Here is a 22,365-nt window from a genome sequence, read left to right as displayed (position 1 = left end):
CATTCTATGTAAAGACACACACACATATACACACCCCCTTCAAAAAACTCAAACCAACCAAAAAACCCCAACTCCATACCAAACCCCACCACCTGCAAACTGTGAACTGTGGTAAGAGCATGCAGCAAGTTGTGCTGAGCTGAAGAGTTTGAAGAACTCTTATTTCTCTCTCCTTTTTGACAGGACAATGGTTGTAAGGAAAGGAACAGGAATCTGGCATGGCTAATGTGATTCACAGAATGGGTAAGCTTAGAAAAGACCTTTGGTCCAACCTCCCTGTTCAAGCAGGGTCTTCCCAAAGCACATTGCACAGGACTGCACCCAGATGGTTCATGAATATCTCCAGTGAAGGAGACTCCATAACTTCTCTGGGCAATCTGTTCCATTGTGCAGTCGCTGGCACAGCAAAGAAGTTATGAATATGAAGAAAAAATAAACTTGGGAGAGAAAAAAATTGTATCTCAAATCCTCCAGACAGGAGGAACACACTGCAGAGTTTCTATGCTGAACTGTGACTCCATGAAGCTGGTAACAGACTCAACTTTGACATCTCTCAACACAGCAGTCAGTCCATCAACAGTTTTCCACAGAACGGAACAAACGCGCTATAAAAAGCACAGAAAAGCTGCGCAGAGCAGAAATGCCAATGACACAGTCAATATACAAAATCAATAGCTCTGATGTGCTACATGTATTACGTATGTCAATGTCAGGCAAATATCTCAAGCACCATAAAGCAAGTTGCAGAACAAAGTATCTAGACACCTTCTCTGCCCATAGAAATTGTATGGTTTTGACAGTGACAGAGAAAATTCCTCACCAAAAACGATGGGCCTCCTACTAGACAGACTCTCACCTTATTACGTATTAGAAAATCTTCACTTAGGCACTTAAGATCTCCTCCCTTTTAAAGAAATTATTTTTGCACTCTCTCTCCCTCCTCTTTCCCTCTTCTCAAAGATGGAAGGGGGAAGGAAAGGCAAAGCATGTTTCATAGGTGCTTCACCTTGTTCAGAGTAAGAGAAACTTCAGAGGATATCTTTGCTCTTCCTATTTTTCAGTACCCAAATTTGAGAACTAGTTAAATCCAATCTTACAGAGCTAGAGGTGAAATTTATGGGTTTATAATGTCATCTTTGCTATACTAAGAACATCCACATGTAAACATACAAATCCACATGCCTGTGACACAAATTGGATGTAGCACCTTGCAGAGACCAGTAAAACTTCCACACAACCTCACAACTTCCACATGCTGTTTTGATGAAACCTTTGCTGGGGATGTCCTCCAAAAAGGAGTATCTGTCAAAATACTGAACTCTTACCTAGAAGAGGGTATAAAATACAACTCTAGGATACTTCCTATTTTAATTTTTTTTTCCATTTGCCTTTAAACATGTCACCCAGGACATCATTACCTTCCTAATCAGCCACAGTACTGACAGAATTCACACTAAGTACCAAGACCAAAATGTAGCAGTTACACTGTTCTGTGAGTTGGAGCTATTCTGCTGCTATACAGTCATCTCCTCTGGCAGGCTAAGAGACAAAAGCAGGGCATCTAGAAAACTCTGAGTTATATTACCAGTAACAATATAGGAGGCTACAACTTACAAAGGACTTAATTTCTTGGAATGTATTTAATGGATAACCACCATAAAAAAATCTGCTTGCACAAATAACCTCGGTAGCTCCAGAACAAACCAAAATGTAAATCTAGAAGCATTGATGCAAATATGCTGGCAAATAACTAAGAGAGTTCAGCAATATAATCAGAAAACAATGAAACTTCCGCAAGTTCCACATCCAAAAGAGAAATCCAACAGAGCCCATGGTGACTTCAAGAAACAGCAAGACAAAAGTACAAGTTTTAATTAATAAATTTATAGTAAATTGATCAGAGCATAATTGGAAAAAAATTCATTGTGTCAGCAAACTACACGTTTTGACAAAAATTCCTTGAAAGCAGAAATAGCTTTTGCTAACCAGCATCTCAAATTCCTCATCATTTAGGTGATGTCAAGAAAGGATCATGCACACAAAGAACAGTGCAACAGCATGTCAATCACTTCTGAATTTCATACATCCTCAAAACACTGGAGTTGTTTACTGACTTCACCCTATCTCTTCCAGATTTAAAAACAACAAGAAAAATTTTTATTCATATCTAGCAAACCTAGATCTAATTTATCAAGAGAACAAAGAATATGAATTTCCAAAAAACATTCCAGCTATGCAGATGATTCTGTGGGTAGGAGCACAACAGTAATAACAAAGCTCTCACTTTATTCTTGTAATAACAACTAAAAAGTATGTTTGAGCATTTCTGCATTATTAGAATTTAAACATATTGTTACACAAGTGAAGAAGACAGGACACAGTGGAAATAAAGAAGTTTAGAAACCCCAAACCCTCCTTAAATGTATGGCTCCTAAAATATTGTAATCATTATCTCCCTCAAGCTGAACATTTTTCTTGCATTTTTATTACTCTTTCCAGCACTCCCTAAACTTCCAAGTTCAAATATTAAAACCATTCAAAAAAACCAAGGAGTACAACACTATTATTAAAAAAATTTAATGCATACCTGAAAGTACTTAATCAGTATTATACACGTGTCTCAAACATTTATTCTTTAAGAGCCTAGCTCAGAGACTTCCTTCATTGACAAAATACACAGAGAACCTCACTATATCTCTGATGTTTTTGAATACCCATAATGCAAACCAAGAATTTTTTTCTGTTCATCAGTGTGAAATGAGACTCAAGTTTCTCAACTAACTTACATTTCTACTCTCAAATTCTTCCCAACATATTCTCTTTAGTCTCTAAGAACCTGCTGTACTAACTTCATTCTGCAGAAAAACAACATATGAGAATCCCTTCTCTTGAAGTACCTACCCTTCTAGCTGCCATCAACAGAAGATTCACTAAACTAAGGAGAGCTACAGTAACACAGAGGGTCAAAGAGCATTCTTATGAGGTAAGGATTTTTGGCCTGGAAACAAGATAATTTAAGAGAATAATGACAGAACCAAAAATGGTATTATGTAGGGCACTGTGGATCAACTGCTCAGTGTATTTTCTAATATTAACAATTATGCTAAATCACATGGATATCAACTGAAATTTCAAAATAAACAGGAGGCAGATCTTAATATAACAGACAGCAGATCAGCAGCACCTCTTACCAAAGAGAGTCATGGATGGAAAAACTGTTTGTATGTGTTCACAAGGAGACTGGACATGCACCAATGAAAGAGATTTGCCAAAAATAGCATACAGGAACATTGCATAAAGTTCAAGAGATGCCCTGACCTCTTGAGAGTCAGAAGCTAAGAGAATGCTCAGAGGAAAATATCCTAAGTTCCTGCTCTGTTCTTACTCTTCCCTGCATCCCTGCATGCCCACTTGTATCACTGCAGGAGTCTCAATCCCTGATGAGGACTGTAACAGCTTTCTCAGGTTCTTACTACAGCACATTTTTAATTTAATATTTTAACCATCCTCAAGGAAAAGTGGGTTCAGAAAAGAAATTAAGAAAAATGTAAAGCTATGTCAATGTTGTTGATACTTCATGGCAGGATACCAGATCTTCATTGCCAGCAGAAAACCAGAACAAAATACCAAAATCTTCACTACTGACTAAGTAAAGACAAGTGAAGTACTGACTAAGTAAAACAAAAAATGCAAAACTTCCTGAGTCTTTATTTTAAAAATCACTGCTTCTTTGTTTCAGAAGAACAAAATCACAGAATCATATAGACTGGAAGAAATCTCCTGAGGTCAAGTGCAGCGTCCTGCTCAAAGCAGGTCCAGATGTGTTTGCTCAGGATCTTGTCCAGTCAAATCTGAGCATCTCCAAGGACAAGCACTCCAAAACCCCTCAGGAGGATTTCACCATCCTTACAGGAGGAGGGAAAAAAAAGAAAAAAACCTTTTTTCTTTATCTAAGTTTCCCCTTGTTTTCAAGCTGTCTCTTGCCTTTCTTCCTTCCACTATGCAACTCTTCTTAGAGTTCAGCTTTGTCTTCTGTCTCCTCCCATTAGATAACTAATCCCCTTAAAGCTTCTCAGGGTTGAACAAAGTAACACCTCCTGAGCCTGTCCTACTACGTCACATGCTCCAGCCATCTAAACATCTTGGTAGCTCTCCATGGAACTTCCATCAGTATGACAGTGACTTTCATTCTGTCAAATCCAAAACTGGCCATGGTACTCCAGATGCAGTCTCAAGAAGGATGGGGGGGTGTGGGGCATGAAAATCACCTCCCCCCTCCTGCTGGCTATACTCTTGCTAATACAGCAATAGGTTGCCCACATAGGCTGTGGAGTCCCTATCCTTGGAGATACTAAAAACTGAAATGGATGTGGTCCTGGAGGACCTGCTGCAGGTGACCCTGTTTGAGCCAGGGGGGGACAAGACAAGCCCCAGAGGTCAGGCATTCTGAGACAACCCAGGACCCGGCTGGCCATCTTTGCTGCAATGGCACACTCCTAACCCCAGTTCAGCTTCTTCACTGGGATGCCAAAGTCTTTTTCTCCAAAGCGGCTTCCTTGGCAATTATCTTCCATTTCAGATGAAGCATTAGCTTCATCTTGTGCTCCCCCCATGGTATTCCAACAGTAGAGAAAAATACCTCTTCACAAGACCTAAACAAACTAGCTTCAGCTTCATGTTTCCTTCAAAGATGAAATTAACACCAAACCAACCCGCAAGACAAAGTATCAAGCATTTTCCTCCCATGTACAAATTCACATCTACAGCATCCTATGAAAACATGCACATTTGAAAACTGTAATTTTAAGTAAAATTGAAGTTAAAACATAATCAAATTAGTAAAGAAAACTGTATCAATTACTAAGTACTAATAAACTAAGCTAATCCAGAAGCAAAATTTCAAAAGAAAAAAGGCCCAGTGCCCTCTGAGGGGAAGCTTGATGCACAGCAGTCTGACTACACCTCTCCTTCACTACTCCACCTAGATTCTGCATGAAGATGACCTAATTTTTGTTAGATCCTATTGCATGTTTGACCTCTTCCAAAGCATAAAATCTATAGTAGATGCAGAAGCCTGAATAATCTTCTTGTTTTATCTGATTCTAAACTCACTCATTCTTTTACTCACTCATACTTGTTTGTATACCCTTAGAGACTTAATCCTAGGTCTATTTCATAGTATGTATCTCATGACAGATAAAAGACATAAAACAATGGGATATGAAAACTCTAGCAAGTCACTAGTTCTAGATATATTTCAAATGTCCCTTCTGTTCACTAAGACAGTGTTCAACACAAATGGACAACTACAAAAGCAGCTACCAAAATGCAAGACAAAGCAGATGAATGTGACGTATTCCAGAACTGAAGAAATCGTTTCAACAGAAATACAAATTCCTGGAAATCAAATTCACTTAGAGGGTTTTTGAGGAAATTTTATTCTTGCCACTATAAGCAACTATGATTTTAGAAGAAATCCTGATCTTCCTTTACATATTACTGAAAGGATCACGTAAGCTGAAGTCTAGAGCTCTTGTTGCAATGTACCCCACAAAGAAAAAAGATCTAACTCCAAAACAAATGTCAGACCAATAACATAACTTCATGGCATATTAGAAGCCTCATTTCTGTTTGCAACTGAAATTAATGAAAACCTCTGTTCTTCAACCTCCCAGCTACTTCAACAAAGCTGTTAGTGCCTTGAATCTAGGTATCTGTGCTACAAACTTTTATTCTTCACTGAAAAAAATACAGTATAATCTGCTTCATCTGCCTTGACAAGACCATGATGAAGCACATGCCAGCAGTGTAAGAGCATTCTTGCTACTTCTCCCATGCAAGGGCCAGTCAACAGAAAATATCAGAACAGCAGCTGATGGCTACAATGCTATGTAGCAGCCCAAAGATGTGCTTCCAATCTAAGGAAATGCTTCATAGTTAAAACTCCATGGTAAAACAGATTGTTAAATACTTCTCAATCCAGGCAAACCACCCTGGTAGCTTTATGAAGTAAGAGGTTTGGATTAGAATTAAGAAAAACACCAGGAAATTCCAGGACAGACACATAGTATGCCTATGTTCAAACAGAAAAGAAGACAAAATTTTCTGTAAGTAGAAAACCAGATATATTCACTACATGGAATTCTATGATAAAAGAGGTCCCTCAGAAAGGTAATCAAGAAAATAGCAGCTAAACTACTTCATATTCATTTGAAAGGATGGTCTGATGGATCCAGAGGCAACATGCATGTCTAAGAACCAGATATAAGCAGAATCAGGTATCAGCAAAGAAGAAACTGTGTAATTTATTTTTTCTTAAAATACTGTACCCAAATCATCTCTCCCCCAAGAGTAACACCTGTAAACTCTTCCTCAAAAGCATTTGCCCAAGTCCTAAGAGCAAAAGATGAAGCAATTGCTTCTGTGGCCCTTGAACACCAAGTGATTTATGTTTACATTCCATCAGCTGAACTCTGCAAACAGCTAAATCGGTAACTTGTACAGTACTTTTCCTTGGCATCTTGAACTCCCAGTGTTGTCTTTTTGCTGGTTCTGTTCTCGCTCTCAAGACATGTGTCTTCCTGTCTTTCAGAAAAGCAAGTTACTTCTACATTAACTGAATGTTTCAGCTGTTTCTGTTCTGCATTTCCTCTCTTCCCCTCAACCCCACCCAGGTAATTACTCCAGGTACACCAGTGTATGGATGTGGTTATATCCATCGTAACTGTGATACCTAGTCATATCACCTCCCTTGCCTCCTCTTCCCAAGAATCTCCTGTGCTCCTACACAAATCACACCTCACAATTTTCACTGACCTATGTAGTTTTCTTCAGAACTACAAAGCCATTTTAACATTTCTGAGGGACCCATCTCATTTTATCTTCTAAAATACCGACATAATAGTATTCTGAACAGTTAGGATGAATGATATTCAGATGTCTAAGGAATCTGATTACATCGTTTTCATTGAAGAGCAGCGAATTCTACAGTTGGAAGACAGGTATTTGGAAACGGCAAAACAAATGGTTCCAGAAAGCAGGAGTAAATAACCAGTAGAAGAAAAGGTAGAAAAGGAGAGTTTCTAAGACTTAATTTGCATCAGAGATGCAAGAAACTTGGGATCATAAATACAAAGAGGTCTCAAAAAACCTCCCCACATCATTAAGCAGGAAGAAAGAGGAAATTATTATTCCTTGGTTGATAAAGATTTCTGTCTTTTAACCATGGTAGATAGGGTAAAAAGCATCTAGCTATGTCCAGGTGTAATAGTGTGCACTTCTACGGTATTATCAGAGATCACTTAATACCAAACTGACTATTACCTGAAGCAAACAGAAGTGGTTTATTGTATGAGGAAGAAACTCCGCTATTAAACCACAGTTTGATCTGGCTGAAACCACAAAATTTCTCTTTAAAAGTGACCAGAAATTAAAAAAAAAAAAAAAAGAAAAAAAGAAAAAAAGTACCAGTATTTCTAACATTTCAATGTAAATGGGCTGTTCAACTCTCAGAATTACTGACTTTGTCCAGAGTGCTTACTCTTGAAACAGACACTTGGAAATTGGAGTTTATAAAACAGTAACAACAGCAGGAAGTGGTAGATTTTGTAGTTACTAATACTACCAAGATAAAAAGGAAGACAGGAAGGACACTCTGTCTTAATAGCAAAGAAGCATAGAAAAGACACTGCATGGGACAAGACAAAGTAGAAAACTCTAGATGCTTCCACTGAAGTGCTAAGTGACAGGACATTCTATCACAGCATCTTGGGATATTTAAACCAGTAGGTAACAATACACTTTATGAGACAAAGTACAAACTCTACATAAGCAATTAATTGTTAGCTGCGGAGCTGATATGCATATTATTGTATACAGTGAAGGCTCTCAAGCCCCTGCAAAGAGATAAAATAGACACATGAGTTTTAAGAGTTTCACAAAAGCAGTTCCTTGGCAAGGAGCAGAAACTGAATAAGGAAGCACAACTGCCTAGGTGTTTTTTTTTCTGTTGCTTGTAAGTGAACAGCTTACAGGGATGGCATAGCCTTGTGGAAGCATGTTCAGTACTAAGTCTTCACCTAATCAAGAAGTAACCAAATGCACTTTTATTCAGTATTGAAAAATTTTCACTAGATGAAAGAAAAGACATTGCAAGCATCCTCTCCAACTAGAAAAACTCTTGTTAGGCTTGCATTCATCCAGTATCACTCCAGTCCAGAGCTATCAAAAAGCCTATGAAGAAATAGCTGGAGCTCCTTTCCCTCCCCATCCAAGCCCCCATCCCCCTTTTTGGTAGTAGATGAAGACCATCACTTTTAAGAAGCCCCCAAAGCAAGCAAATCCCAGGTCACATTCTAAGAATAATTTTAGTTACTGAAACAAAGTTTAAAAAGCAAAGAAACGTTTTAAACTAGCAAGGCAGTAACTACTTTCTTGGTAGAATCAAGAGCACTGTGGACTGATCAGACAAGGAAGCAAACAGACACGGATGCTACTTTAGCTTAGTTGGAAAAGCTGAAAATTAAAAGGTATGGTCGGTTGCACAAGCTAAATCACAGGATATTCCACTTGTTCTTTAAAACAAGGTTGTCACATCTGAATCTAAATCCAGCAAACCAGGACACAAACATGGGAACTATCTTGGAAAGGAAGTCAACTAATTTTGTGAAGACAGAAAACATAAAATAGTAGCAGAAACAGAAATACTGAAACAGCCTAGGTATATGCTTGTGGTTAACATGTCTTTATGGCAGGCATAGTTGAGGTCACTTCCAAGTTGGTGCATACATACTAATTTGCAAATGATTCACTAAAGTAATTTTATTAATGGTTACATTTTCATTTTAACTATACGAAATGTCTGCTCAAAGAAATAAGGTATTTCAGTATTTGTACAATAACACAATTTCAGTCACCTCCTGTTCAGATATAATTTCATTCTCTTCTTGTGTGGTTTTTTCGATTGTTGTTTTTTTTCATTTTGTTTATTGTCATTCTTTAAGTCCCTCTTGACTCTCTACATGTGAAGAGTTTGAACCTCAGTGCAACAGTTAGAGTGTATAATCTAGCAATAATTATCATCTTCAGGTTTTAAAAAATATAAACACTTCTAATGAGAGTTCTGTTTTCATATTTTATCTAAATTGTGACACTTCTTTTTGGAGAAATGATTTTATCATTGTTTTATCTTTTTTTTAAAAGCCTGACTTGCACTTAGCTGTATTCACAAATGGCTACTGTGTCACAGAGCAATTAACTTGCTCTTGCATATAGCTACAGTGAGCACTGGTTATGTTATGCCTATTATTTTCTAATTATTTCAGAAATTACTATTTATATTTCATGACTTTGTAATACTAAAAGACAGCTGAGCTCTGCAATCACTTCAAGATTTAGGAAAGAAAGAAAGCCATCACCTCTCAGAAAATCGTAACAGATAATGCAATATTAAAGATTATGTGTGTCTCGTTTTTAAAGCAGGTTCTGAAACTGGTACATAGGAAACTAAGTGCATGAATCACCTTGAAGGGTGATTTAGGACATTTAAGAAAAAACATACTCTCCATCCCAGGAATACCTCTTGTTTCTTACTCCCAGGAACAGTTTAAAGAAAAGGAAAGAAATACTTTGCAGCAGACAGATTACTTGCAGTAATCCAATTACTTGTCATTCTGAAAGCCACTGTAATTTTTATTACCCACAAGTTTAATTTTTTCATTCCAAGAAAAGAAGAAAAAAATGTCCATGATGAGTTATTGAAAAATTACGTGTTCAAATCAGTGAATTATTTATTTTTTTAAATTGTGATTAAGTATATAGATAGGTACAATGAGAAGGAGTTTTCATTTATTACTACTACAAATGTATAGCAATATTGATAGGTGCATGACATTTACAATATGAACTGTTTAATACAAAGCTCATACCAGTAAGACCTATTTATTTTACAACTGTTTGTAGGAAAACATTTGCTAAAACTCTTACGTCACACACAATAATTAGTTGTACAACACAATGCTGGAATCAAATGACATCAACTTTTTCTGTGTTATTTCTTTCGTTTATTTCAGTATGTAATAATGACTCTCCCAAAATCTCTCCTTCAGCAGTTCTCCTTTAAAAGCAACATCTAGTAATTTCCAAGGAAACAACTGAACAAAACAACCCATAATTTACCAATTGTGGCCCAGTGGGTTGTTGGTTACATTTTCCAGTCTAAATTTCTTTTCTAAAAAAACAGAACTCCCTGAACATACTCAGCTCAAAAAAACTAAATAAACTTCAAACCTGAATAAACCCTGCTAGACAACTAAATATTCTTAAGTATTTGTGTCCTGAGCAACTCTGGACACCTATAGCGTACACTAGAAGAACTTCCAGTTTTATAGCTTGACTTTCATACACTCACAGAATCACAGAGTGGTTTGGGTTGGAAGATCATCCAGTTCCAATCCCCTCTGCCATGGTCAGGGACACTTTCCACTAGACCAGGCTGCTCTGGGCCCCATTCAACCTAGCCTTGAACACTTCCCTGGGCAACCTGTTCCAGTGCCTCACTACCCTTTACAGGAAAGATTTTTTTCCCAATATCTAATCTAAACCTATTCCCTTTAAATCTAAACCTGTTCCCCCTTGTCCCATCACTACGTGCTCTTGTAAATAGTCTTGCGTCATCATTCCTGTAAGTTCCCTTCAGTTACTGGAAGGTCACAATTAGTTCTCCCTGAAGCCGCCTCTTAACCAGACTGAACCACCCCAACTCTCTCAGCTCCTCCTCATAGGAGAGGTTCTCCATCCCTCTGATCATCTCAGTGTCCCACCTCTGGACTCACTCCAACAGCTCCATGTCCTCCCTGTGCTGGGACCCCAGAGCTGGATGCAGCCCTGCAGGTGGGGTCTCACCAGAGCAGAGCAGAGGGGCAGAATCCCCTCCCTGGCCCTGCTGCCCACGCTGCTTTGGATGCAGCCCAGGACACCTCTGGCTTTCTGGGCTGTGAGGGCACATGGCTGGGTCATGTCCAGCCTCTCATCCACCAGCACCACCAAGTCGTTCTCAGCAGGGCTGCTCTTGATCTGTTCATCCCCCAGCCTGTATTGATACTGGGGGATGCCCCAACCCAGGTGCATCTAGCACTTGCTCTTTGTCCTTTATCTGAACTTCTGTAAAGCCTTTGACATGGCTGAGATTCCCATGCATCCACTTCAAGCTTGTCCAGGTCCCTCTGGATGGCATCCCATCGTTCAGGTGTGTCACTGCACCCTCAGCTTGGCATCATTTGCAAACTTGCTGCAGATGCACTTGGTCCCTTGGTCTATTCCTGAATGAAGACAAGAAATAACACTAGTCCAAATATGGACCCCTGAGGTCACTTGTCACTGATGTCTATCAGGACTGTGAATCATTGACCACTACCCTCTGGATGCAACCATCCAACGAATTCCTAATCCACCTAACAGTCCACCTGTCGAATCCACCACTTTCCAATTTGGAAAGAAGAATATTGTGGGGGACTATGTCAAAAGCTTTACAGAAGTCCTGATAAACATCTATAGCCCTTCCCTTATCCACTGATACAGTTTACTCCATAACAGAAAGCCACTCAGTTGGTCAGCCAGGATTTTCCCTTAAGAGCTTCTCCTAATAATACCCCAAACTCCTCACTCCATGAATATTTGAAAGTTACCAATTAAGAATTACACATAACCACCATTCCAACACAGATACACACAAGCACTCAAATTAAGCTTCTCACAGCCTATTATAGTTGCACAGTACCAAATATTTTGATAAAGGAATTAAGAACTTGCTTGCATAAAATCTGCTGTCACAAATGAATGAACCAAAATGTTTCAATTTTAGATGTTCTCACAATAATGCATGAACTTGACACTACTTGTGAAGATTCTTGGTACTGCAAACTGCTCCTCCTCCCCAAATTAAACCAGAACATACAACTTGCTACCCATATCCTTCTCATTCTCAAATACATATCTAAACACAAAATACAACAATATGTGAACAAATACAGTATATTCTGTCATTGAAGTACAAATTTATTATTCAACCTCAAAATTCCGTGTTCATTTCATAATTCCATGTGCAGTGTAAGTTACACTGGTGGTGTGGGAATGTCTCATGTTCAAAGTTAATCTCCTGCACTTTTGTTTCTTCAAGAGACAGTATTCAATGTTTCTTCAAGTCTTTCCATGGCTTCTGGGCATGCCTACGTTTTTAGTAGCTTGAAAACCTATCCTGTCCCTGTTGGTACAGCTGTGGCAAAAAAATAACGCTTATGTTACATTTCCAGTTAGGCTGTTGACATATGCATGTTTCCAGCTTTGCTCTTTACACACAGCACATACACAGGAACAGCCATCCCCAAAAGCATCAGAGCTCAGCAGCCAGTGAGAAAATACAAGCACACCTGACGCAACATTAAAGAACTCTGCAACACAGCACTGCAATGCCTCTTCTCTTGGACCACTGGTTTCTTAAAAATGGGAAGAGATGAAGAATGAACCCCAAGCAATGTGCAGCTTTGGGGGCACTCATATTCAAGTGTGCATTTCAAAACCAGAACCAGAAATTTCTTGCAAGTAAAACAGCACTGTCATACTTCATAACACCACCCCTATAAACTCAGTGCAGAACATACCAAGTAAAAGTACCCAAATAATAAAAAAACCTCAAGTTCCCATATTCTATATCCTCCCCTGAAATATTTGGTAATTCAGAGCTATCCTATTATACTGTAAATACTGTGATTAACGTTTAAACCTTCCAGCCAGCATCAGCAACAGTTCAGAGGTAAGCTGCCACTGCAATATGCGAAAGACATCATCATCAGATTTCTTGATTTGGAATTATTTTTAAACACAATTACTACTATTTTAACAGTCTTATAAATAAATTAAAAACAAACCAAGTAAATAAAATGAAAGCATAAAATCTAACACATGGAAGGATGAAAGCAACAATTTTTAAAACCCTATGCTGTACAGTGGAGATGAGACATAGTACAAGTACACAGCCAAACTGTAACCAGTTAGAGCTTTCTCACAGCAATGTCCAATCTGTATGTTCTGCATATTTTTTAATATCTCAACTGCATACAAGTGAGCTTTTAGATATAAAAAACCGCATAACTGAAGGACCAGTAAGCCTGTGTTGTGCTTGCTATTAATATACTCCAGATAGACCCAATAAAAAGAAATAGAAATTATTAACAAAATTTATTTTCAATTGCATTTTCATTAATAACAAATAAGTATTGCTATTAAAGCAACATCAAAAGGAGACAGCAGTAAAAGGTCCATTGCAGATAATTTTTTCTCACTGGCAGTAATTTCTTTTTTAGAAGTCTTTGTTACACATGTCTTCTTAGGAGAAGTAAACCCATGCTATTAGTAATAGGATAAACTTAAGAAGTATTCATGTTTATTTAATTTTAATTTATAGGTAAAGAAGTCATTACCTGCTTGTATTCACCAACGCAGTTCTGACAGCAGAATCTTTTCTGCTGACCATCAATAGTAAGGACATTGTTTCCAGCTCCTTTACTGGGCAAATACTCCCCACAATGCTCACAGCAATTCATTATTAAACCATTTGCCATCCTGTATCTATTGAAGCAATGGTCACTGCACAGCTTATGAGTCATATTTTTAAAGCTAACTTCATGACGAATCTAAAAAATAAAAATAAAGAAGTATTCTATCACTAGACAAGCACAAAGTTGCCTGAAACTAGCAGACCAGCCAGAAGTCTTACATTCAAATAACTAGATTATACTATCTCACTATTTAAAAACCTGAAATGACCATGAAATACAGAGACATAAACGGATGTTCCTGTTGTCTCCAAAGTTCTAGGAAAAAACTCTTAGACCCATCTACTCTTTCACCTAGAAGGAAAGACCAGGGGGAAGGATGTGGTAATTGTGTATGAAAGCAGAAGGTCAATTTATGCAATTTTATAAAATGCTCAATTTACAGCTGAAGAACCTCGCATATGAAGACTGGCCAGACAATATGCTGTGTAAAGTAGTAGCCTGAACTATGCTGGGCTCAATAATCAAGAAGGCAACAAGAATAAATAAATACATTAATGAGATTTCGAAATTACACACATTCTACAGATCTCTAAAACCATCGGCATTATCTTTCAAAACATAGAGTAAAAAATAGGTAATACAGTGGGTCTTGACATTTTTTCATCAGCAATTCTTTTATGTGGGAGATCTGTGTTATAATTTCAAGATTCTATGCCTAATAGAACACATTATCAGCAAAAGGCACTTCAAGTTTCTGAAACAAATATCCAACATCAACCTCTTGGAATACTTTCTTCCTTCAGCTGCTCTTTGTGAATATTAAGCCTGCATATTTTAATATCTCACAGTGTCTGAAAACACTGAAGATCTTACATTTTCTTATTTTCAGTTCTCTTATTTCAGTATATAACTATTAATATGTCATTATTGAGAAAGACAAAAAACAGTCAACCAGACCTCAGTTAGTTTACCACAGATCGTGCATCTTGATTTATTCAAGGCTCCTTTTGAGGGATTCTGTTTATCTTCATAGAAGGATAAACACGATGTACTGCAAAACTCCTGGAAAGACTCACTTGAATCTACTTGAGCAACAATGGTACCTTTCATTGTTGTTATATCTCTGAAATACAAAAAAAAAAAATTAAATAAATCATGTGCTTGTTTATAAACACATAAATAAACAAGAACACTTCTCATGTTATAAGATTCAGCCTTCCTTTCAATGCTTACATTTCAAAACAGTTTTGTTTAGCTGTTGGTCACAGGATGACTACTAAGTTTAATAATATTTTTACAACTACTGTAAGTAAGTCTTTACTATGTAAACGCCTATTTTTTTCTTTAGAATTGGGTTATTTTTCCCCATTAAATTATTCTAGAACTAAGGAGTAGTAATGTACCATTAAATGCAGTTATGGCAAACCCAATTTTACACAAAAAACTAACATGGCAAATTTGAACTAGCCCTTTTGTAATGGTTTTTTCTTTTACACAAAGGCTATATGTAAGTTTCATATGAAAAATTCCGATTTATAATAAAAAGTAAGTCATGGTCTTTGTTTGTAGGTAATTCCACCATTTCCAGTATTAATCTCAGGACAGGATGAGAGGAAGAGAGAAAGCTGTTTTCTCATATTTCTCAAACTCATAAACACAACGAAAAAGCTTAAAGCTCTACCACAAATGTGCCTAGAAATTTTTAACATTCAAAATTTTTAGAAGTTATTTCCATCATTACTTTAAAGTTCCAAAGCATCTGAGCAGTTCATGCAGTTGTCCATGAAGTTGTGCCAATTTCATGCAACTTAAACCAGAAATAAAATCAATTTGAAATCTAACAAACTTTGTTCTAACCAGGCTTACACTATCCCAAACTAATATACACCATATTAGAAGTAAGGAGAAGAAATAAAAGCCTCTTCCTTTGCCTTCTAAACAAAAAAACACACAAAAAAAATCCAAAACCTATTACTGACATACAGGAAATGCTACTGGGCAGAATATATTAAAAATTTGATTGGGCACATCTGGACCACCAGTTGGAAAACACATGCCCCACGCACTCCTACCTATAAGCCCTAAAACTAAGATGGATAAAAAACACTGGGAAAATGGGGAAAATGTATGTTTCCCTAGACACACTTCCTTGAAAATAAACTTGTACAGCCCCGATACAAACACCTGTAAGCCTCCCTTCTTCCATCAAGGGGAAGTCAGCAGAGTTTGGCTTGACCCTTTAGAGAACTACTGAGATCTGTGTCAGGGAGTGCTATCATTCCTGTTCAGCAAAACAAAGGCAGAGCTCCTGCTCTGAGGAGCTTGCTACTTACGTAGTTACAGGAGAGTCCAGAGGAATCCAAGAAAAGGGATTGGTAATAAAATACCTAAGAATTTTGATTTTTCCCATTGGTTTATATAGAGGAACAGCGCTACATAGGAACAATTTAGTGCATATACTACCTTCTATTTAACTGTGATTGAGTAAAAACTGCATAGTAGTGGAAAAGCAAAGACTAACATCACCTCATAAACTGTCAAAGGTGACTTCACAAAGATTTTCTGGAAATTAAATACACTAAAACTATTTTAAGTAACCTCAAAAGCTAGAAATAGGGTATTTTCCTCATCATTCAAAAATAAAGCCTTTCCATTTAGGGCAGTTTTGTATGTAGCCTTTGGCAATACACAGTTTAAGTATCTCCAAAGTGGCAAGGGAGCATGAATTTACCCATGATTTCAGTCAAATAAAAAGATTTGTCTAATCTTCATCTTTACATATCATGCAGCTAGCTGAATATGGTAGTCATCAGATTAGGTCTAAAAAAAATAATAGTGTAAAACCACACAATAAGCCAACAGAAAGAGCAAGGATTGCTTTTAACCAGCCCTGTAGAGGGAAGGGTTCAGAGAATTTGAGCTTTTATACCTATTTTTAAAAAGCTAGACTATGTTACATTTCCTAGGTTTTTAGAGTACCAAGGTATGAATATACAGGATACTAATGTTTACTACAGCTTATTTTTACTGAGTGCCAAGGACAAAAAAAAAGACCAGTATCTTGCATCTGAATACTAGCCACTAATCCACCACACTGGACAGTGAAGTAAAAGGTTTTTTTCACTAGTTTAAATCTGTGACTGAGCAAAGACCACGCTCTCCAGAGCACACAATAACAAAGGCAGTCTTTATTACAAGCCTTCTTTAGTTCAGCAAGAATTCATCCTTTCACCAGCATTACTGCAGTGTGTACCAGACTGAGAACATGAAAAAGTGCAAAAAGCTCAGTAAACAGTACGCTGAAAGAAAGAGACAGTACAGCTATTCTGTACACTTAACACTACAAGAACACAATTACAGAAGACCTGTCTTTGGCAATACCATGTCTGGCAAATCATGAAAAACTGCAGGTCAAACGTAACCAGTAATTTAGAATAAGCCACTTCTAGCTATGTTTGTCACACTCTCTGTACTGCCCACTTCAGGTATCTTCAGCTACAAAACTGCCAGTTGCCCTGCTCATGGGGAAAATGAAATCCAAGGCTTTTCCTCTCCCCATATGGCCAAAAGTGGACTCTCCAAGTTTCTTCCAGCTTCTTTCAAGTATCACTTTCTCATCCTTTTGAAGCCTCTTGATTTTAAATCTTCATCTATCAAAATGAGTGCTTTCTACACAACACAAGGTCCACTTTTTTCATAAAGGACTTTATATATGAAGTATATCTTGTCACAAGGTATGCCATAACTTGGACACCTTGTCTTTAAAAAAAAGAAAAATCAGCTATTTTTAGTGAACTGGCTTTCAATAAAACAATATCCCAAACTCTTGAGTTCAAGTGCTGGTTATTTTGTTAGACAAAGTGAATTCAACATTTCCAAACACTGAAGTGACACTATATAAAGCAATTATATAGTCAGATTTTTTATCATTAATGGAGCAACTCTCATGCATGCATGAGAATCCCAATAGTACTGGCTTTAGCTGCTAGAGTAAAACAAAATAAAAAACTCACTTTCTGCACATGACACAAAGTTTCTTTGGAGTGGGTTTGTGTGAAAATGATGAGAGGCAGGTAGTGGAACAGAAAAGGTGAGCTGATCCTTTCCGCTGATACGCAGTCTGTCCCTTTTGTAAAGGCTTTTTGCAGTTTGCACACGTGACTTTAACCTGCTTAGAAGGCTGCTGCTGGGCAGAAGGCTGGAAAATTTGCTTAGGAAGTGATGCTACAGGTGACAAGGAATCCACACCTGGTTGTTTCTGATTCCTAGGAAAGGAAGCTGACTGGGATATCCAAGAATCTTCAAGACAAAAAACCCAAACAAACATAAAAGTAAATTAAGAGACATATACACATGTACAGAATAGTATTCACAGATGCATGATCATAATCTTCCTGTTGGGACTGACAACAGAAGAAAGATATTTTAAATTCAGGTTTAATGTAAAAAATCCTGTTTGATGGTACCACTCTCCATTGCTACAAAGCTTCAGAACATGAACAAATTTCATGATGGTCCCATCCTGCATCTACTGACAGGTTTTGCAGATTTCAATTCACTTGCACTGAGTTTGCAAGCTGGCAATTTTATCTTCAGACAAACAAAACTGAATTTAAAAGAAGAGACCAACAAAATACACAGAATTTCTAAACCAATGTTTGAGACAAACTCTGCAAATTTAGAAGAACATGAAATCTGAAATTTTTATTAGTTATTTTGTTCTAAAGCTTTAACAAGCGTGTGTCCAGCCTCAGTGGTAAACCCTAGAACAGGGCCTAGGCCTAGAACAAGGTCCTAGTCCAGCCTGAAGCAGGAGAACTATATTGTATAGTAGTAAGAGCAAAACACAATGGCTCCACATCCAAGATCTGCATCTATGTAATCGATTCCTGTAGAGTTCCTGGATTTCTCAATAACCTTTCCAATGTAATGATAACCGTTAATGTAGCAACTTGCAAAGTCATGAGAGATACAAGTCTTCCTCAGTAGAAATCAATTAACCTAGAAAATAATATTTTCTTAAGTTCTGGCAGTACACAGATCCATGTTCCCATATTTCAGACTCTACTACTTTTCTATCTGTGTTTTTGGAAAATAAACTACCATGGAACGAAGTCATATTTGCCCAATCTTTTGTAGCATAACCTGTTACAGGAGTAACTCACATAATATGAATGTAAGCAAAGTATTTTCTCTGAAAGAAATACATCTAGAAAGATCATATATTAAATTACATGTTTCGTATCTTGGTCTGGAGCAGAAGATACAGTTCTGGGGAGAAAAGAAATCTCCCAATAAAATGTTGTTTCTAGGCTTTTCTCTGAAATTTAAGCTTTCATTTAAAGTAATCATCACCAGAATTTAGAAATGTTGACCTTCTCAAGACTTCCACTAATAATACATTACTTAAGCATGAATTAAAACTGAACACAATCAATTTTGCATTATAAAAAACATTTGCACAGATTCTCAATAGTGTGTCAGTTATACCAAATACTGTGACAGCACTTGAGACTTACCTAGCCCTGAATGTCTTATTGCAGTGATTAAGTGTATTTCTGGAGTGTTATTACAACTAATATATAGCTAATACCCAAATATAAGAAAGATGATTTTAAATTCTGTGACTTCAGATAACAAAAACATTAATCTACAGACATGAGCAACTGCCCATATCTTAAGGGACATGATTTGGTCCATAATCGTTCATTGAATAGAAGGAACCCTTTCCTCCTCTTTTCTGCATTCCTTTCTTTCCCCAAAGGATTTTATTAACATTCTGATGCATAGCTTTAAAACCCATGTAGGGACAAAGTCCCAAGAACCCTTGTTAGTGCAAGAAACAACATCTATTACTTAGCAGGTAACAGATAATTTTCTGCTGTGACTTTGTAGCTGTCAAGGGTGTCCTACTACTCAGGCATTTAAGGCAAGCTAGAAATTTACCTGTTGTAGCGCTTCAGGGTAAACAGAAGAGCTGGAACGAAGAGGTGAAGGGAAACAACACAGAACAAAACACATTTTTCTTTAAAGCATTAAAGAGGTTTACCTTTGAAGGCTTCACTTACGGAGAAATATTCTTACGAATATCCTTACTGACAAACTAAGACAAGCTACCAAAGTGCTTAAAGTTAAAACTCATTTGTGTGCCCTCTTCCAACTTTTCTATACTTCTACTACTTCAGATATACTAACATCCCAGTAGCACCTTAACACCTCAAAACATTTGGAAATTCTCCCCTTTTCTCTTAGATTTCAAGTGAAAACACATTGTCTCTCTTATCAGGAATGCGCAGCACGTGCAATAGAGCTACATCTGCTGTTAATTCCAGTAGCACTCAACTGCCACTCATGAGAACTTGAGTTTGCTACTCATTTGGGTTTGAAATTTTCACCATGACTAATACCTAATTAAGGTAGGTAATAATATCTCATTAAGGTTATTTCAATTATTCCTTACTTAATCTTAAGGCCTCAGATAGCCTCCCTCAACATTTTGCTGCATTTCTCCTTCCACAACATACCAGAAGAACACTACAGACCTTGACTTTTTTTTTACTTTTTCCATAACCCATCTTCACAGATGCCCATTTTTATATTATGCCTTTTCTTCACATCTTACTTCTCAGCCATGTTACCTCCTTTAAGTTCTCTACAAAGGATCTGTAAAATCCAGTTTTTATGTCCTTGAACTGAGGTGTATCCCACTTCCTTAGTTAACTCCTTGTGAGTTTCCAAACCTCACTCCCTTACATCTTCATCCTTCAGTTTCCTACCTGCAACTCTGTAACGGCCAAGTTTATGAGACTTGTTTCATGTATACCGTTTCATGTTCAACTACTTCTTATTGTTACAGCTTTTCAGGTTGCTCCCATTCTTTCTTACTCATTGCTGCTCTAAAGTGCTATAAAAATTATCTTTTCCTATAATTTGTACCATTTATTTGCAGAGCCATTTTGGAAAAATTAGATCTTTTTTAAAAAGCTGAAAAAAATGTGTCAGTACAACTTGGGGCAGAGGTGGGAAGGAAGACTGTACTTAAGTTCTATAGAGGTATGGAGCTCTTGAAACATATTGAGCTACATTTGCATTAATAACCTGGTTCAGATCAGGACAATTGCAAACTGTATCCTCAATTTACGAGGTGTTGGCTCTTTTTCTGGAGCATTTTTGAAGCACAAAAACTAGATTCCTTTAAAACAAAATCCAAGTTCCAGTCCAAAGCGTATCTACATGCACTTCATCTACTTGGACAAAGACCTTTCACATGGTCCCCCACAATGCTCTTGCTACTGAATTGGAGACATATATATTTGATGGATAAGGAATTGGGTGGATGACTGCATCCCAAGAATTACAGTTCATGGCTCAATGTCCAAGTGGAAACCAGTAATGAGCTGTGTCCCTCAAGGGTCTGTACTGGGACCAATACTGTTTAGTATTTTCTTCAACAACACAGAGTAAGATTAAGCAGACCCTCAGCAAGCCTACTGGTAACATGAACTGAGTGGTGCAATTGGTAAACCAGAGGGGATAGTATGCCATCCAGAGGGACCTTGACAGCCTGGAGGAATGAGCCCATGGGAAACTCAAAGCTCAACAAGGCCAAGTACAAGGTCAACCAGGGCAATCCTCACTATCAGTACAAACTGGGGGCTGAAAGGATTGAGGGCAGCCCTGTGGAGAAGGAGCAGGGGGACTGGTAGATGAAAAATTGGACATGAGCCAGCAACATGTGCTTACAACCCAAAAAGTCAATCATATTCTGGTATGTGGTGATTCTGTCCCTCTTCTCTGCTCTGCTGAGACCCCACCTGGAGTATTGCATCTGGCTCTGAGGTCCCCTGTACAAGACAGAAATGGGCCTATTAAAGCAGGCACAGAAGAGGGTTACAAAAAGTGACAGAAGGCTTGAACACCTCTCCTGTGAAGAAAAGCAAAGAGAGTTGGAAGTTGTTCAGTCTGGAGAAGGCTGGGGAGACCCTATTGCAGCCTTTCAACACATAAAGGGGGGTTACTGAAAAAGATGCAGTGAGACTGTTTACTGTAACAACAGGACAAGAAACAATGCCTTTAAATTAAAGAGGGTAGGTTTACACTGGACATGAGGAATAATTCTTTTATAATAAATGTGGCAAGACAGGGCAACAGGTTACCCAGAGAAGCTATGGATGCCCCAACCACAAGAATGTTCCAGGTCAGGCTGGATAGGGATTTCAGCAACCTCATCCAGTGAAAGATGTCCCTGCCATGGCAGGGTGGTTGGATTGGTGGTGATCTTTAAATGTCCCTTCTAATCCAAACCATTCTATCATATGTACTCCAACGCTTACTGGGGACATTAGGCTCTAAATTAACATACTGGACAGAAGTTTTCCTGTTATGCACCTACTGCTTCGTACAGAGTGGAGGTACTTAGTTAAGGAGAACAGACTAACACTGACCCAGAAGAAATCTTCCAAACCACATACATAATCACTGAATCATTTAGGTTGGGAAAGACGCTCAAGATCATCAAATCCAACCATTAACCCAGCACTCCCTCTAAACCATGTCCCTGAATGACACATTTACACTCCTTTTAAACATCTCCAGGGTTGGAGACCACTTTCTTGGGCAGCCTGTTCCAATACTTAATAATCCTTTTGGTGAAGACATGTTTCCTAATGTATTATGTCACTGAGCATATTTTGTTCTAGTTACAGATAACTAACTAGTCACAGATAAGGTAGTGATAGGCATGAAGGGAACCAAGATCTTTCATACATATTAAGCTAAAAGACTAAGCAGTGCCACTGCGAAACATACGTAA

At 37.8% G+C, this 22,365-nt stretch overlaps 1 protein-coding gene across 9 annotated transcripts in view; it reads right to left on the bottom strand.

Moving 5' to 3' along the window:
* The window catches only part of ZMYM2 (zinc finger MYM-type containing 2), an 87,230-nt gene that overhangs the window by 43,552 nt on the left and 21,313 nt on the right, over window positions 1–22,365 (bottom strand). For all 9 annotated transcript variants that reach the window (XM_039564827.1, XM_039564852.1, XM_039564840.1 and 6 more), the window contains 3 exons: window positions 17,567–17,852; window positions 14,511–14,676; window positions 13,476–13,688 (listed from right to left, as the gene is read on the bottom strand). In XM_039564827.1, coding sequence (XP_039420761.1) covers window positions 13,476–13,688; window positions 14,511–14,676; window positions 17,567–17,852 — 665 coding nt within the window. The remainder of the gene's footprint in view (window positions 1–13,475; window positions 13,689–14,510; window positions 14,677–17,566; window positions 17,853–22,365) is intronic.

Source organism: Corvus cornix, chromosome 1, assembly GCF_000738735.6.
Source record: "Corvus cornix cornix isolate S_Up_H32 chromosome 1, ASM73873v5, whole genome shotgun sequence".
In the NCBI taxonomy this organism is placed as follows: Eukaryota; Metazoa; Chordata; class Aves; order Passeriformes; family Corvidae; genus Corvus; species Corvus cornix.
The sequence above is the reverse complement of the archived record's forward strand: the minus strand, read 5'-3'. Positions and strand labels throughout refer to the sequence as shown.